Genomic DNA, 15,455 nt, shown 5'->3' with positions numbered 1-15,455 from the left:
TACTGATCCAATGATAATCGATAAGCAACGACCATAAGGGGACAAAGTAATTATAATGGTATTTCAAATATCATCCTGTTGAGCGCCGGACCCAACGTTCGACCAGAATGTCACCCGAAAGATTCGCAGGCGATGCTGGCATCGCGAAGTTCATTTCAATGACGTTATACAATTGTTCGGTTTAGCCCCCGCATGAGGGTATAAAGCTGGCATCTACTAGACCCTAACCCCCATTCTCATTTTTTGCACCCCACCAAAAGTTCCAGCAGTATGAAAGTCACTCCAGCTTCTGTCACTCTTTTAGTTGTTGCCGCCCTCCATGACCTCTGCGTGGCTGTACCTGCCAAACGTGATGATACCAGTATCCCAACAGGTGAGTTGATTGCTTACCCCATCTGACTCAATGATCTCATCGTGTCATTAGACATTCAGATTCTGAATTTCGCACTCACACTTGAACATCTCGAAAATGCCTTTTACACTCAAGGCTTGCAGAAGTATACCCAGCAGGACTTCCTCGATGCAGACCTGCCCACCTGGGCGCGTGGACGATGGAACGAAATTGCACAACACGAGTCGACACACGTGTCGTTCCTCGAGGGCGTAATTGGTGAGCAGGCGGTACAGCCATGCACCTACAGTTTGTGAGTAGAGATTTCATGAAAATAATTTATACGGCACTGAATGGGCTGTGGGTCGCGTTAGCCCTGACACGGACCCAATTTCTTTCGTAACAACTAGTTTCATGTTGGAGACGGTCGGCGTTTCAGCATATTCTGGTGCGGCACAGTTCCTGTCCCAGTCGGTAAGTTATGGACCAACCTTTCGGTTTGATCGTAATCGTGTGTTTATTTCATCATGCTCTCAGGATTACATTACATCCTCGGGTGCTATCCTAGCTGTTGAAGCAAGACAATCGGCATGGATCAATTCGGCGGTTTTGAAAGCTAACCCGTGGAACACTGCGTTTGACGTATGTCACCATGCTTGTCGCTTAAGATCGCTACTCACGTTCGTTTAGACCCCACTTTCCCTCAATCACGTATGGACACTCGCATCAGGCGTCATCGTGTCATGCCCTTCCTCTAACATGCCACTGCCTGTGAAAGCGTTCCCCGCATTATCTTTCCCTGCCGGTGCTCAGCCAGGCCAGACTGTCCAAGTTTCTTTCAACGCAACAACGGCACCGTCGGTACCTCCACAACTTTATGTTGCGTTCATTGCTGGCCTCGGCGCTACATTTGTGCCACTGAGCTCTGACAATACAGTTGAGATTCCGTCGACTTTACTGGGTGTCGTGTTCCCTATAATCACTTCCAGTAGTACGGCAGTGACTGACAACGTGACGATTGCTGGACCCGCCTTTTTGAGTTTCCACTTCAACTCTGATGGCGAGGACGAACTCTAAAGTCCTCTTTGTAGTTTTGTTGCTGTATCGAATTTTTTCTTTTCTTTTTGGTTCGTATCTAGTGTATCGATGGAAATTTTAAGTATATCTACTCGCCAGAACATTCCCCGTAGTACTTGTATGTACGGACACATGTTGTTTCTTTTCGCTAGAGCGTTCTGTGCGTCATGCACAATTGCAATCTAGATGTGAAATATTCTACAAATACTGTGTTCCGTATATTGTCCTCCAGCCAATCTAGCAACGTCTCAGGCCTCAGGTGTAGGCAGCCGCAGACCAGCTTGATAATATCATAGAAGGAAGATGAACGTTCCTTCATTGTCGGCGTATCGGCCATCACCTGATCAGAGAACTCGTAAGTCTCCCCCTGCAGGGTGCTTTACGTTGATTGCGGTGGTTTTCCGACGTTATGCATTACGCATGGCTTTATATGACTTTATGTTTCAATATAACGAAAACGGATCATATATCGGCATATATGCCAGTATCTGCGCCTCACTGACTTGGCACTGACGTGCATGCTTTGACTGACTCCGAGTAGGTTCGGAACCAGTTGATGGCAATGTATCATGTTACCCTCTTACCTTTTACTCTCCAGACACATAGTGTCATCTTCCAACTTCCTTGCGATTGTATCAACCCACAGATTTGATTGCATTTGGAGGCTGACAATGAATCGGCTTGATCCAAAATTCGCCGTCATGGATTATAGCCAAGAGGCTGACATGGGCTGACATGCCTGCTAGTACACATATAAAGTATTCTTTGTGAGCCGCTTCTCTCTTCTTCTTTGGACGATACCCACATTTTTTCAGCATAACCATACTGTATACCCTTGTATTATTAACGTTTCACGATGAGGGCCATATTGACGTTTCTCGCCCTTGTCATCCTTTCCTCTTCCGTTCTCTCCCTTCCCTCAGAGCGGCGTGACGGCGATAGCGCACTGACGGGTGATGTTAATTTCATTTCTCGAAGCTTTAAACTGACGAATACTACAACAGAGATCCAAGCTCTAAATTTTGCTCTCTCCCTCGAACACCTCCAGTACTACTTCTACAAACGGCTGTACCAATATGAGCCGCAGGACTTCTCCAATGCTGGTCTACCGCCCTGGTCGCAGGGGAGATACGCACAGATATCCTCCCATGAGCTTACGCATGCTCAGTTCCTTGAGAATATCCTGGGTGACAATGCTGTTCAGCCATGCACATATAACTTGTCAGCTCGTTTCTTGTCCTTCTTTCACGTGTGGCCTGAATGAACCCTCCGTCAGCCCAGACTCCGATCCGAGATCATTCGTGAAGACCAGCAACATTGTGGAAGCAATAACATCCTCTACGTATACAACTCTCGCGAAGTATCTCTCCGATCCTGTACTTCGATTTCTATCGCTCTGTATTGAGATCCAACTCAAAAGCATTTTAGGACTATGTCATTTCTATCAGCTCTATTCACTCCGTGGAAGCAAAACACTCAGCGTGGATCAACGCGGACATGCGTGAAGGTGCTGCTTGGAGCACAGCATTTGATGTACGTGGCATCTTATCTCTAACATACATTTTGAGACCAACAATCAACAGGCGCCACTGAGTCTGAGTCAACTATACACGATGATGAGTGGCTTCATCGTATCCTGCCCATCCTCCAATTCGCTGCCGCCGATCAAAGTATTCCCCTCACTCACGTTTCCCTCCTACGTTATCCCAGGGCAGACTGTACAAGTGTCGTTTTCGCCCGCAGCTCCGGACCGCGATTCACAGACGTTGTACGCCTGGTTCATCTCAGGGTTCAAAGCGCTCGTTGTACCTCTCAACGCTGATATGACGGTCACCATCCCGGACACGCTGCAGGGTTTTGTGTTCTTCGGTAATCACGAACAACAGGGAGAGCGTGTCCGACGATGCTACAGTTGCTGGGCCGGCGTTCTTAGTCTTCGATTATGACTACCAAGGAAACGATCAGTCGCTACCCATGTGAAGGAATCAATGATTTCTGATTTTATCGACTTGTACATTTATTGTCGAAAACTACTTCAATTTTCTCCACTGTCAGTATCGGGATGCTGGGGCTCCAGTTTCTCCGCCTAATGCAACGATAGCGTTTGCTGCCACCGACTCAGACATTGCACCAATATCAGAGGCGACATTAATCTACACGACGCAAAAAGAGTGAGCTATAAACACGGATTTTCAGTCAAGTGATCTCACTATGTCGAAGCCTTCTTCAGCACGCTGAAGGGCCTGCTTTCCTGAGCTGCAGTAAATTGCGCTGGGTCATCAATGGATCAGTGGCAATTAAGTAGCAGGAGATTCAGCACACATGCTTACCACTTCTTTCCTTCCTTGTGTGTAGCTCTGAGAACATGCTGGATGACAGATTCCACATCAGGGTGTGGATCAGGAGAGGGGGCAGGGTATCCCAAGGACAGGGAAAGATCGTAAGGACCAATGAATAAACAATCTAAAAGATCATATTAGCGGTGTGCGCAATTACTTATACCCAACTCACCAATGCCATCTACAGCAGCAATGGCCTCAACATTTTTCACGGCCTCCGGCGTTTCGATTTGTATCATAACAACTACATGTTCGTTCGCAGATTTGATGTACTCGGTGGCATCGATGCCCCAGACGCCATGAGTGAATGGACTTCCGAAACCGCGCCGGCCTCCCGGAGGGAAGCGACTGTCGGCCACGATCTCCCTCGCCTTCTCAGCATTAGAGACCTACAGCCCGGCAGAGGGTCTAACAACGTCCCATTCCATACTCTTCCAGAACCACTCACCATAGGAACAAGCACACCCCGTGCGCCTGCATCAAGCGCGTATTTAATCTGCCACGACGTACTATTGCTGAAACCCGTGGCTGGGATTCTCACGAGCGGACTCGGCGCGTTGGGTCCAAGACCAGTGATAGCCTGAATGGATTCTGCAGCGCCAGGCTGAAGCGATGTGAGACCGTGTTCGCAGTCTATCATCACCCACGAGAGGTACGGGCTGGCTTGTGCGACTGCGCGTGCGTTCAGGATACCTGGGAGGGTGATCCATGCTCCGAATGCGGGCTTGGAGGCCTTGAATGCTTGGAGGAGTGCGTGCGTTGTCATAGCTGGAGATTGAGCGTATTCGGGTCTGGAGATGGGTTTATATAAGGAGGGCTGCGATTATAGTCATGAGGGGTGTTTTGCGGACCGATTTGAGCCGCTGACGCCTTAAGCGCTATTGAACTTGCATCATCATGCTAAATAAGCCTAGGTTTATGTAAAGTTATTCAATTTGAAAGCTGTTGGGGTATTCAAATGGTTATCTGAGTTAATCTCATGAGAGTGTGTGCTGTACATTACCTGTCAATGTGCACTGCAGCATCATCACTCAGATGGAGAAACAAACATACAACGACCGCAAATTCAACAGACGGAATCAATGGGTTAGGAAGTGACATCCATCCGGTGGGTCTTCAAGCCTACCAATAAAACGAAATCCATTACATTCGACTGGTGATAAAAAGAGCTGTGATTATGCGTGCTCGGCGGCAGTCGCAGGTTGTATGGGAGTAAAAGTATCGCGAGGGCGCCATTCACGTTCTGTTGTCCAGTATCGTATCCACCTCCACTCCTTTCCCGTCTTTTTATGTACCTTCTCGATCGTCTTGAGGGCGTCCAACAACCAGATATTGGGTTTCTCTGCGTATCTTGCCCTAATCACGCTTTCCTGTGGAGCCTTGACGGGAGGTTTGTCTTGGACTTGTTTGTGGAGCTCTTCATACAACGCCTTGGCCACGATACGTGCATTTGCCGAATTATCTTTGAGACATGCGACATAGAGCATGGAACAAGCAGCCAGGTCGGATGAAACAGGTGGGAGTTTGTAGACACCAAATAGAGCTGCGACAGTCATAGAATCCGAAAGCGGGCGCTTGTCATAGACAGAGTGCAGCATATGTCGTGCGGCGAAGAGAGAGCTCAAAGCCAGACCGTATTTCGAATGGTCTCCAAAAACCTTGAGTGCGAGTGTCGGGCAATTCAGCTCCTCACAGCGACCTTGGTTTATATCAGCAGAGAACGGGGCAGCGATAGGACGCTGGACTCACGGACGAAAGCCTCTGCGTGTATGGGGCGGAACTCCTTGCCCGAGTCTCTCCACCTCGGAAACAGCTCTGCCACCATTTCCAGCTGTTCTGACGAGCTCGCGAGCTGGAACAACCGAAGCCATGCAGTTTGGCGCACTTGGCCGGCTTTGACAGCACGTTTGCGTCCCGTGCGGTTGATCACGTACTCCACGAGTTCGTAGAACTGTGGTGCTCGACGCGCAGCGGCGTCCTGAAATTTAGCTTTTGAGGCGGTAGTAGACTTGGAGGGATCAGGTACTGAAGTTTCAGATGGAATCACAGACGAGAAGAGGTCGTCATCCCTGGTCTGTTGAACTGCGTAAAATTTGTTAAGCACTTGATAATGCTCTGCTGCCGTGCACCTCACCTACAGTCGTCAGATGAAAATTTCTGCGACACACTGATCGATTGGCGGCGCTTGCTAATCGAAAGAGCGCCTGTGGCCGGGAATTTAAGGAGAAGAGGCTGGCCATCCTACGGTGCATCATTCACAGCTTTGCGGCAGAAACATGAAACTGAAATTTCTTATCAAACATTGCCAAACAAAGGCCGGGTTGATTTGATAATATCATTTTGATTCTTTTACTCACCCATGTGCAGGCTCAGCGCTCCGCAGAATACTCGGATACTAGTCATCAAATCTTGGGACTTGAATTGGGTCTACGGCCGACGATGCGGAAGGTACGAATCCGCTGCAAAATGTTCCAGATAAATAACGCTTCCTCGCCCAACGCCAGCGATATCTTATCTCAAACTTTGCATGATATTTGACCCATTGCAACTATCCGATATCTAGGCCTCTTATCTGGTTTCATTCCGAACACCTATCATGATATCGTCGGGAAACTCATTTGATAGGCATTGTAATAGATCACGTCCATCCATGAATTCATACTTTCCGACTTCGAGGGTAATACTTCGCGGTGTAGATTTTCCCTTGACCGGATCACTAGTACTCACTTGTCTCTCAAATTAACCGCTCCGCACCAACAGCGAACTTCAGCTCGTGCACGAAGGCGTACAGCACCGCATATCAAAATCAACACTCGGAGATCTCGAAGTCATATCGATGATAACTCCGCTGGTGTACCCATCCGACGGGCAGCCGCAGAAGTCTTGTCCGAGACCGGCGAATTATTCATATTCCGTTTTTCACCTAGCTTTAGGCATTTCACAACTTGCATGCTGTCGATCGTGTCCATGACTCTCAGACGGCCATACCCTGATATCATCTGGCATCACGTTGGAGTATACACGGCATGGGAATCATGCAGACGGCGAGTGCGATGAGAGAGTCTCGGGAGATGAAGTAGTCAGCTCCCCACCGTCGCTGGGGTGGAGAGAAGGTGAAAGGCCGTAGGAAATCGGTGGCTCACACAAGCTCTGTGGCTCTCTTGTGCTTATTGCAGGCAAAGCCATCATGTGGCACGTCAAATCCAACTGATCTCAGGTTCAGGGCTCGCTGGCACCACTTCTTCAAATACAGGTGGAATACAAGGGAGAATTCGGGTGTTCCAAACTTATCTTAAAAGTCCCCTAGGCAATTGGACTACAAACGTTTGTTCCTGATATGTCAGGCTCCTTATTTTTTCCGGATGTGCTCAAGTTCACGTTCTATTTATACCGTGCTAGCGGTATTCAGCACATCTACATCGCATAGCTGCGTGTCCATGTATGTCAATGCATTCCCCATCCGGGGATGAAGGCCTGATAATCGAGTTAGCCGTGTCGTTTTCGGGCCTTGCGTCGACGTGGCCTATTGGCCAGGCTCTGATTGTCGCCCCCACCGTGCAGCCCATTCACTGGGCGGGCTACACGTAGTTTCAGCAACCGTACAGTATCTTCATTGAACCCGTTCAATGATCGGTATCCCAGTTCCAAAGATAGAATGTCCGAGGGCTTTCATTGGGATGAGGGGTAGTATACTTGTGAGGATGCAGGCCACGCACATTGCTCGAAGTAGGGATCCTCGGGGACGCGCATTTACTAGGCTCAGTCACAGAACAAAAATAACAACGTCACGAGGACGGGCCACGTAGGTGACTCAAAGCGAGATTAAGCCACGCCTTTTAGCAGCATATAACATGATTTATAGAGCGATGCTCAGTCGGGTGATGCTGAATTTTTGATGTCGTATAGATATCTTTGACGCCTGCTTCGGACAAACTTCGGTTGTGTGAGCAGATGTGTTAGATGTTCCAGACGGTCGACGGTCGGCATAGAGCGTGACTACGATGAGGCCGTCAGCGCGCAGTACTCTTTGTAATATTTTGCTTACTTACTACGCGTATTATTGTAGGATGGGGGCCGTTCTCCACATGCTCTGGTACGTTTGGATGCGGAACGAATAGGTTCCGCCGGAGATGAGTATGGAAACTTGCCCTTCCGAGAGGGACCATTGCACCCATTTGACCTTTTTACTGCTTCTCCCGCGACTGACTGTAAGATGTGACGGGATGAAACGTCAACACAGCCCTGCATAGCCTACAAGCCAATACAAATGACACTGCAAATGTACAGCAAGTGACGGATTCATATATGAAGGGGAATTCCGAACAAGCACTAGGCTAGTACTAGAGGTTCCGTCAGGTACACATACCTAGTACATCCGCGGTCAATCGTCCTCTACCTCTCCACCAAGACTTCAAGCTTGTCAAGTTGCCAGTTCAGCTCTCACGAAACGGTGACAACGATTCTCATGCGGGTGAGGATGTCACAATGTTTTCTGATCGTGTCATGACAACAACACTTTGTTCCTAATAGGTGAGTAGTACTAGTTCGAGTTGAAGGAGTTGCATGTACGTAAATATAAGCAAGGGTCAGCATCGAAGAAAGGCGGGGAATCAGTAGCCAAACTCGGGCCCATGATGGGAAGCGAAGTGATCTTTTTCTAGAAAGAGCTCACGTTAGTGTTGAGATGGTATGTTGTACGACGCACGGGGTGCCATATGTCAATCAGGCCGAGCTCAGGTTTGGTGAGTTAATTATTATTTGGTATGATGGGAAACGGAGTGACGAGAAAAAACAAATGTTGGCCCGGCGGCGGTGTCATTCTTTTAATTTAAGAGTTTTATGAAAATAATGAGAGGTACTTCGGAGTATTAATTTAAGGATATCACGTGTACTAGTACTACTAGTTAGTGTCATGATCGAGACGAATGTAGGAACAGCGAGCTTATCGTGCGCCCTGCAGACCGCTCTTTGAAAAAAAAAACATTGAAAAGGAAGGTGAGGGGAAGGTGGATGCCGCCGTCAGGTGTAATCTGACTGCCGCCGCCTGAATTCAGACTCCGCGCAGATGGTGGATGCCGTACTAAGTAGTCGTCGTTCATTGGATGATAACCGAAAGTACAGCTTATTCATCATTTCTCGTTATCTCTTGCCAAGTACTTAAGACAGCGGGCGGTAGCATGAATTCACGCACGGCAACTAGTCCGACGTCAGGTCCCACAGATATTCGTATATCTACCCACACCTGGGCTCCCTTTTCCAAGGACCGTACGTTATCCTTTATTTGCAGGAACATTAATTCGCCCCAGCCCTCATCTCATCGTCAACGCGTATAAGGGCAAAATGGTGAACGTTACCTACGATGCTTGTGAGTCCCCTACGTCATTCTCCTAAAACATACTCAACGCAGCGCTGTCCAGCTGGCGACCTCTATTCGTCTACTGGAACCATATTCAACTTGGGTGATATTGCCTGGACATTGGCATCAACCGCCTTAGTATGGATCATGATACCTGGGGTTGGCTTCTTCTACTCCGGTTTACTCAGGAGGAAAAATGCTCTCAATATGATCTATCTCAGTATGATGACCGTTGCTATGGTCTCCTTCCAGGTCCGTCACATTTATGAGGTTTTAACTACCCTCTTATGTGCTCATCCACATTGTAGTGGTTCTTCTGGGGCTATTCTCTAGCTTTCAGCGAAACTGCCAGCCCCTACATTGGCAACCTCAGTATGCTTTCCCTCACAATTCAAAGTCTCCATTTTTGACCGCTATTCGTCAGAATACTTCGCCTTGCGAAATGTACTAGACCAACCTTCCATCGGTAGTGAAAGAGTACCAGCCATCGTATTCTGCGTCTTCCAGCTTATGTTCGCTGCCATCACGTACGTCATGATTAGTATTATCTCTTATTCAGAACACTCATGTCACTCCAGTCCTATGATCGCCCTTGGTGCTGTTGCAGAACGCAGCCGCTTGGGTCCTCTCCTGGCTTTCGTTTTTATTTGGTCTACACTCGTTTATGATCCCATCGCCTGTTGGACATGGAACTCCCAAGGCTGGTCGTACGTCCTTGGTGGTCTTGACTTCGCTGGAGGTACCCCAGTGCACATCTCCTCTGGTACTGCCGCACTTGCCATCTCACTCTACCTTGGCAAACGTCGCGGATATGGCACCGAGCGTCTCGCCTACAAGCCTCATAACACAACTTATGTCATTCTGGGCACGGTATTCCTATGGTTCGGTTGGTTCGGCTTCAACGGCGGCTCTGCCCTCTCCGCAAACTTGCGTGCAACCCAGGCGTGTATTGTTACCAACCTTGCGGCAAGCGTTGGTGGTTTGACTTGGATGCTCTGGGATTACCGTCTTGAACGCAAATGGTCCGTTGTCGGTTTCTGTTCTGGGGCTATCGCGGGTCTCGTTGCTATCACTCCTGGTTCGGGTTACGTGGGTTCTCGTGAGTTTTACTTTTTAGGACCCTTTGAAATTTTTTGAGACGTGAATTAGCGGCTGCTGTCTTGTTCGGCTTCATGGCTGGTACCGTCTGCAACTTTGCCACCCAGCTCAAGTTTATCTTCAAGTACGATGATACGCTCGATGTAGGTGAACATCATGTGTGCATGAAATCATCGATGCTCATTCTACGTTAGATCTTCGCATCGCATGCCATTGGTGGTATTGTTGGCAACGTCCTTACTGGTCTCTTCGCTCAATCAAGCGTTGCTGGTGCCGACGGCATCACTATGATTCCTGGAGGTTGGCTTGACCAGAACTACCGTCAACTCGGCATCCAACTCGCAGATTCTGTCTCTGGGCTTTCTTACTCTTTCGTCATGACTGTCAGTCTCATCTTTTTCCGCCCTTCTTTATCTGACTTTCCGCTCGTCTATAGACCATCATATTGTGGGTCATGCACTATATTCCCGGCCTTCGGATCCGTTGCGACGAGGAGACTGAGATCCTCGGTGTCGACGATGCGGAGATGGGCGAATTCGCATACGACTATGTCGCTCTTGAAAATGAAGTCATGCCTCGTAGCGAGTACAACGTAGGTGCGTCTTCCGGCAGCCGCGAGCCGCAGCACACTGCCGCAACGACATCGCAAATAAGCGAAGAAAAACATGCTGGGGAGGAGGATGTCAGTCGTGTACAGTGAGTGAGGTTGTATAAAGGGTATATAGGGTCGAGGATAAGAAGACTGCAAGAAAGTCTACCACTCATTACGTTAAAGTCTGTTTCCTTTGTTCTAGCGTATTCACACATTTTTGCATACTCTGTTTTAAACAGTAACGTGCGTGTTATTTAGTTATCCGGACTTTTATTTAACTTTAAAGATCGAGTCACTTCTTGATGGATTGACTTGAAGGCATCCCCCTTGTTATCCCAGTTACTCGTGATACCCTTGTACATGTGTCATGTAAATACAAGAAAGCCAGAAATCAGAGATCTTACGGATAAACAGTAATCATGTGCAAGTGCGATTTGAACAGGACCAGAAACAGGAGTGTCTTTGTAGATCTGAATCTCCCGACTCCGGGAACTTCCTATCATTAATGTGGCAAAGACCTCTTTTCCTAGTCATCGATCTTAACGTGACGCGCGCTGCCCTCGCGCAAAACCGGTCCGTCACTAGCGCCACTTCCTTTAATGCCTATCGTCATAGAGCCTGACCTGAAGACCCTGTTGATCCAGGGTGTGATTGACGTATCTCGCCACCCAGGCCTACTTTGTCGGGCACAATAGTTGCGCATCGTGGACGAAACCAAAGCAACAGGGAGTTTGACAACGGAGCACAAGGTCGAAGTTCTTGGCTCATATATCGTTATCAAGATGACTTGCAGAATTGACGAATTGGCGCTGGCAGCTGAGCAGTCAAACTTGATAGCGACGCACCTGGAGAGGCACGCTCCCCGGGCCTCGATCTTGCCAGTACAGTGCCCAAGCTCTCTACGATCGGCACCGTTGTCCCATCCGCCATCTCAAACACAAGGACAGTCTGGGACGAGTCCAAACTCGGTCAAAGTCAAAACGATCCGGAACCAATAATGTTGACAGTGCACAGCGTACCCTGTAATGCAAAGAGCCTCCCTAGGCACATCCGCGCTCCGTCCCGGAGTGTCGTTCAACCCTGCAGGGTTTCTCCGGATATGCGGACCTTTGAGCTAGCGGGAGGTTTGGACGTTTGCCCTAACAGAACGGTTGAATGTTGCAGGTGGAATGATGGCTACCGTCCTCTTCGGAATGAGTACGTTCTCGGTACAGTTATTGGCAGTTGTACGCAAGGATTTGACGAGAGGGATCGTGCCTTGGCCTGTCATAGTCAGCTTGAATGCTTTGAATAATTTTTTTCTGTCGAATACGCACTCATCGCGCAATTTCCTTGACTGCTGCGTGAAGGCGGAGAACTTTGTTTAGTACGGCATCCAGGTAGGGAAGCTTATTTATAAGATCATCATGTGAGATTGGTCTGAACTTCCAGACATTCGTCACGAAGCTTTGTCTGAATGTCTGGATTCCGCGCAAGTTCTAATGTGCCCACTGTAAAGTTGAAAAACAAAGTGACATCAGCGGACTGTTTAAAACCATGGTGACTGATTAGAACGCAAGGAGTACTGGAATGTGCATGCGGTCTTTTGCTAGATGAATGCATGTGGTCTCAAAGCCCGCGAGAAGGAGAACCTTTGCCTGGCGCTTACGGAGATCAGTGTCACGTCGTTCAGGAGAGTTCTGTGATTCATATACCTCGTGTAATATTTCTTGTGGAGTCAGTCTAACACTCTCACCAGATTCCTCCGCTTTCACTGAACAACAATTTCAGAGTTTACAATTTGAATCCGAAGGGCGGGACGCATACAGCAAACCCAAACATGATCGGCAAATTATGCAGATGGATCCTGAGGTCGATAACTGAAGGTTAGAATACGATTTTCTTACCATACCGTTACATAGTTACAGACCGCAGTCAAACCTCATAGCGACGCACCCGGAGAGGCACGCTTCCAGCCTCAGCACTCCCAACCGCCCTCGGCCTTGGTAAAGATCCCAAACTATCCACAATCTGGACTCCAGGGCTATCCATCTCAAACACAATTTTTCGCACGAGGACGAATAGTACAGCCTGCATGGACAAAACCAGACGCCGTCAAAATGATCAGGAATCAATACGCTCAGTGCGCAGCTGCGTACCTTGAACTCTGCCAATGCCAGAAGCCTTCCTAGACACATTCGCGCTCCATCACCGAATGTCATTAAATGACGGTAGCCATGCAGGGTTTCTCTGGCACCGAGCATACCCTCATCCCCTTCGAACCACCGGGAAGGTTTGAAAACCTTTGCGTCAGGGCCCCACATGCTAACAGAGCAATTGAGTGCAGCGAGCGGGATCACGACCACAGTCCCCTTCGGGATGCACACGCTCTCCATGAAGTTACCGGTAGCTGTGCGCAAAGGTTCACTGAGCGGGATCACGTCGTCTTGCATAGCCTGTTGTAGTCAATTAGAGTAGTGTGTTGCATCTGAGCGGGATACGCACCAATCGCCGGATCTCCTTGAGTGGTGCATGGAGGCGAAGAACTTCGTTCACCACAGCGTCCAGGTAGGGGAGCTTATTCGTGAGGTCATCGTATGAGGGGGTTGGCCCAAACTCTAAACACTCGTCGCGAAGCTTCCTCTGTATGTCTGGATTCTGTGCGAGTTCTACTAAAGCCCACTGTGGAGTTGAGAAACACGGTTGGAGCAGCGAACACTTCGAAACTTACTGTCATGCTCACTGATTAAATTGGAGCAATAGTGAATATCTACTATTCTTTTGCGAGATGAATCCACGTTACCTGCAGTAGTCTCAAAGCCTGCGAGAAGCAGAACCCTTGCCTGGCGGAGACGGAGGTCAGCGTCCCATCGTTCGAAAGAGTTCAATGATTCGTGTACCTCGTCTAGTACTTCTTGTGGAGTCAGTCCCGCGCTCTCACCATATCCCTCAGCTCTCACTACACAACAATTTCAGGGTTAACAATTTCGCAAACGAACGGCAGAACTCACAAAGCAAACCCAAGCATGATTTGTCTCCCTGTTCAGCGCCGCCAGTCTCATATTCCTTGCGTGTCCGCGATAGCATCTCCTGGCATATGTTGCCAACTATCAGGCGAAACTTTAGGGAAAATCGCATGACAGGCAATGGCAGCTTCAGGATGAAAGGGAAATTTTGTGCCAATATGAGCAAGTCGCTAGAAAAATTGGCGGATGAACCAAATGCATTCAGAATGTGCCCAACGTCGGAGTCATTTCCATCGAGTGCGCCGAAGTCATGGGACAGGATGGCTATGCCCACACTATCAAGTCTATGTGGCAGGGAATGGATAAGACATCAGCCTGGTAGAAAGGAATGGATCTACATACGAGATATGATTCATCCTGCATAATGTGTCTGAGTGCGCAGGTACGAAACTTTGAAGGAGAACTCAGAAAACGTACCATTCTTGAACATCAATTACTGCGCAATGAGTTCCTTGGTTCAATTCTATCTCATTGTCCCATGCGATTGCTGTCTGTAATACATTTTAAGTGAATTTGGGGTGAATTGGTTAGAGACTGACCTTGTGAGCGGCATCATGGAAAACAGATGTCAAGTTGCGAATGACGGCTGCGCTAAAGGCGGGGTTGAGAGCCTTGCGCTGCCTGACGGATGAAAGAGAATCACATGGATTTAGCTCGACACAGCTTGCAAGTCTCACTTCTAACCTTTTGTGACTTTCACCATCGGCCCACAACACTCCTCTTCCCATCTATCAGTTGCATAAGCACGCCGTTACCCAATAGCTGTACAAGTAAAGAGACATACTGTAGTTTGAACGACGATCCTGTTGAACGGAGTTTGGTTATACAACCATGTGTCTCTTGCAAAGAAATGAGATATTGCTTTCGGGTCCCATAATACGACCATGGACTGTCCAAAGACACCCGGAACCTTGTACATTGGACCATACTCCTTGGCCCAGCGTTCGTACAATTCAGTTGTAGCGGTAGAATCTAGCATTGTCTTGGCGAAGCCAAACACCCAGCCTGGGCTTGAGGTCCTCGTATATGCGTTGTTCGTTGTCTTCGGCGACAGACTTGCAGGGGATAGAAGAGCGCCAGTATCACAACCGCGATACGTATCGTTGAGCCCGACAAGGGCGAGACAAGACAAAGGTCCTTGAAGGCAAGCCAAATACCCCTGGCGCAGGGCTTACTTTGCAACAAACCCATGGTACCAATCACTGGCAGTACCCGCTCTCAAATGTTAGCCACAGGATAGAAAAAGGGCAAGCGAGACAAAGCCAGCTCATACCCGTATATATCTAAACTGGATTTCCAACCAAACGAGAGAAAAGAGGACATTTGCCAGCGGGTGGGCCCAGTCAACTGTTCGCTTAATCCCGATAAATATCCGACTTGGTTGAACTGACCAGTTTCACAGGTTCAAACAGTCTGTCGGCTGTGACAGTTGATCCCCATGCTTCAAGCTATCTGAAAGACTGGCGATCGTTCGACGTTGCTGGACTTTCGAATTTGTCATCCTGCATGGGATGCCCACATCGTAAGTGCTTCACGCAGCGGGACAATTTGCAAGTAAGTAGAGCTGCGGAGAATAAATTCTTGTTGGGGTCTTATCGGAAGGCAAGGATACAAAGTACCGCCATGCCGGACATTTTCATGTAGAGGACGGCAAGAC

At 48.6% G+C, this 15,455-nt stretch overlaps 6 protein-coding genes across 6 annotated transcripts; 3 read left to right on the top strand and 3 right to left on the bottom strand.

The window, feature by feature from the left end:
- The first annotated feature begins 89 nt into the window (after nucleotides 1–89).
- Nucleotides 90–1,613, top strand: F5891DRAFT_1065216 (ferritin-like domain-containing protein). Its single transcript, XM_041363070.1, has 5 exons — nucleotides 90–373; nucleotides 425–644; nucleotides 706–805; nucleotides 869–973; nucleotides 1,022–1,613. The coding sequence occupies exons 1-5, from the start codon at nucleotides 271–273 to the stop codon at nucleotides 1,406–1,408; spliced, it is 915 nt and encodes a 304-aa protein (XP_041219396.1). The 5' UTR covers nucleotides 90–270; the 3' UTR covers nucleotides 1,409–1,613.
- A 480-nt stretch (nucleotides 1,614–2,093) lies between these two features.
- Nucleotides 2,094–3,498, top strand: F5891DRAFT_763971 (ferritin-like domain-containing protein). Its single transcript, XM_041373174.1, has 5 exons — nucleotides 2,094–2,361; nucleotides 2,413–2,629; nucleotides 2,685–2,784; nucleotides 2,837–2,941; nucleotides 2,992–3,498. The coding sequence occupies exons 1-5, from the start codon at nucleotides 2,265–2,267 to the stop codon at nucleotides 3,352–3,354; spliced, it is 882 nt and encodes a 293-aa protein (XP_041219395.1). The 5' UTR covers nucleotides 2,094–2,264; the 3' UTR covers nucleotides 3,355–3,498.
- On the bottom strand, nucleotides 3,460–4,513 carry F5891DRAFT_962435 (Pyruvate/Phosphoenolpyruvate kinase-like domain-containing protein; the record flags this gene model as incomplete). Its single annotated transcript, XM_041375896.1, has 5 exons — nucleotides 3,460–3,561; nucleotides 3,619–3,679; nucleotides 3,739–3,871; nucleotides 3,920–4,136; nucleotides 4,196–4,513. 5 exons carry the CDS (start codon nucleotides 4,511–4,513, stop codon nucleotides 3,460–3,462), a joined length of 831 nt encoding a protein of 276 aa, XP_041219394.1.
- A 265-nt stretch (nucleotides 4,514–4,778) lies between these two features.
- F5891DRAFT_763932 (uncharacterized protein) lies at nucleotides 4,779–6,016 on the bottom strand. Its single transcript, XM_041373173.1, has 3 exons — nucleotides 5,882–6,016; nucleotides 5,497–5,829; nucleotides 4,779–5,446 (listed from the first exon to the last, which is right to left on the bottom strand). Exons 1-3 carry the CDS (start codon nucleotides 6,000–6,002, stop codon nucleotides 4,923–4,925), a joined length of 978 nt encoding a protein of 325 aa, XP_041219393.1. The 5' UTR covers nucleotides 6,003–6,016; the 3' UTR covers nucleotides 4,779–4,922.
- Nucleotides 6,017–8,825: 2,809 nt separating this feature from the next.
- On the top strand, nucleotides 8,826–11,210 carry F5891DRAFT_1065168 (ammonium transporter AmtB-like domain-containing protein). The gene is made up of 8 exons (XM_041363069.1): nucleotides 8,826–9,112; nucleotides 9,165–9,355; nucleotides 9,412–9,475; nucleotides 9,528–9,630; nucleotides 9,682–10,202; nucleotides 10,253–10,344; nucleotides 10,396–10,584; nucleotides 10,638–11,210. The coding sequence occupies exons 1-8, from the start codon at nucleotides 9,088–9,090 to the stop codon at nucleotides 10,899–10,901; spliced, it is 1,449 nt and encodes a 482-aa protein (XP_041219392.1). The 5' UTR covers nucleotides 8,826–9,087; the 3' UTR covers nucleotides 10,902–11,210.
- A 1,353-nt stretch (nucleotides 11,211–12,563) lies between these two features.
- F5891DRAFT_1281924 (cytochrome P450) lies at nucleotides 12,564–15,064 on the bottom strand. The gene is made up of 12 exons (XM_041370509.1): nucleotides 14,583–15,064; nucleotides 14,483–14,526; nucleotides 14,338–14,419; nucleotides 14,216–14,289; nucleotides 14,141–14,155; nucleotides 13,784–14,073; nucleotides 13,576–13,731; nucleotides 13,504–13,514; nucleotides 13,278–13,454; nucleotides 12,932–13,228; nucleotides 12,721–12,863; nucleotides 12,564–12,658 (listed from the first exon to the last, which is right to left on the bottom strand). The coding sequence occupies exons 1-12, from the start codon at nucleotides 14,775–14,777 to the stop codon at nucleotides 12,625–12,627; spliced, it is 1,518 nt and encodes a 505-aa protein (XP_041219391.1). The 5' UTR covers nucleotides 14,778–15,064; the 3' UTR covers nucleotides 12,564–12,624.
- Nucleotides 15,065–15,455: the final 391 nt, after the last annotated feature.

Source organism: Suillus fuscotomentosus, assembly GCF_016647785.1.
Source record: "Suillus fuscotomentosus strain FC203 chromosome Unknown F5891scaffold_90, whole genome shotgun sequence".
Lineage (NCBI taxonomy): Eukaryota > Fungi > Basidiomycota > Agaricomycetes > Boletales > Suillaceae > Suillus > Suillus fuscotomentosus.
This window is presented reverse-complemented; position numbering and strand designations above follow the sequence as displayed.

Coding starts and splice junctions, on each gene's coding strand:
- F5891DRAFT_1065216 (XM_041363070.1), top strand. CDS start 271: ATGAAAGTCACTCCAGCTTCTGTCACTCTTTTAGTTGTTGCCGCCCTC. Junction 645..705: donor CAGCCATGCACCTACAGTTT/GTGAGTAGAGAT, acceptor GGGTCGCGTTAG/CCCTGACACGGACCCAATTT. Junction 974..1,021: donor CGTGGAACACTGCGTTTGAC/GTATGTCACCAT, acceptor ACGTTCGTTTAG/ACCCCACTTTCCCTCAATCA.
- F5891DRAFT_763971 (XM_041373174.1), top strand. CDS start 2,265: ATGAGGGCCATATTGACGTTTCTCGCCCTTGTCATCCTTTCCTCTTCC. Junction 2,785..2,836: donor CGAAGTATCTCTCCGATCCT/GTACTTCGATTT, acceptor AAAGCATTTTAG/GACTATGTCATTTCTATCAG. Junction 2,942..2,991: donor CTTGGAGCACAGCATTTGAT/GTACGTGGCATC, acceptor AACAATCAACAG/GCGCCACTGAGTCTGAGTCA.
- F5891DRAFT_763932 (XM_041373173.1), bottom strand. CDS start 6,002: ATGATGCACCGTAGGATGGCCAGCCTCTTCTCCTTAAATTCCCGGCCA. Junction 5,830..5,881: donor TTTTCATCTGACGACTGTAG/GTGAGGTGCACG, acceptor AATTTTACGCAG/TTCAACAGACCAGGGATGAC. Junction 5,447..5,496: donor ACACGCAGAGGCTTTCGTCC/GTGAGTCCAGCG, acceptor ATATAAACCAAG/GTCGCTGTGAGGAGCTGAAT.
- F5891DRAFT_1065168 (XM_041363069.1), top strand. CDS start 9,088: ATGGTGAACGTTACCTACGATGCTT. Junction 9,113..9,164: donor GAACGTTACCTACGATGCTT/GTGAGTCCCCTA, acceptor AGCGCTGTCCAG/CTGGCGACCTCTATTCGTCT. Junction 9,476..9,527: donor CCCCTACATTGGCAACCTCA/GTATGCTTTCCC, acceptor GCTATTCGTCAG/AATACTTCGCCTTGCGAAAT.
- F5891DRAFT_1281924 (XM_041370509.1), bottom strand. CDS start 14,777: ATGCTAGATTCTACCGCTACAACTGAATTGTACGAACGCTGGGCCAAG. Junction 14,527..14,582: donor GGATCGTCGTTCAAACTACA/GTATGTCTCTTT, acceptor TGCAACTGATAG/ATGGGAAGAGGAGTGTTGTG. Junction 14,420..14,482: donor GATGGTGAAAGTCACAAAAG/GTTAGAAGTGAG, acceptor TTCATCCGTCAG/GCAGCGCAAGGCTCTCAACC.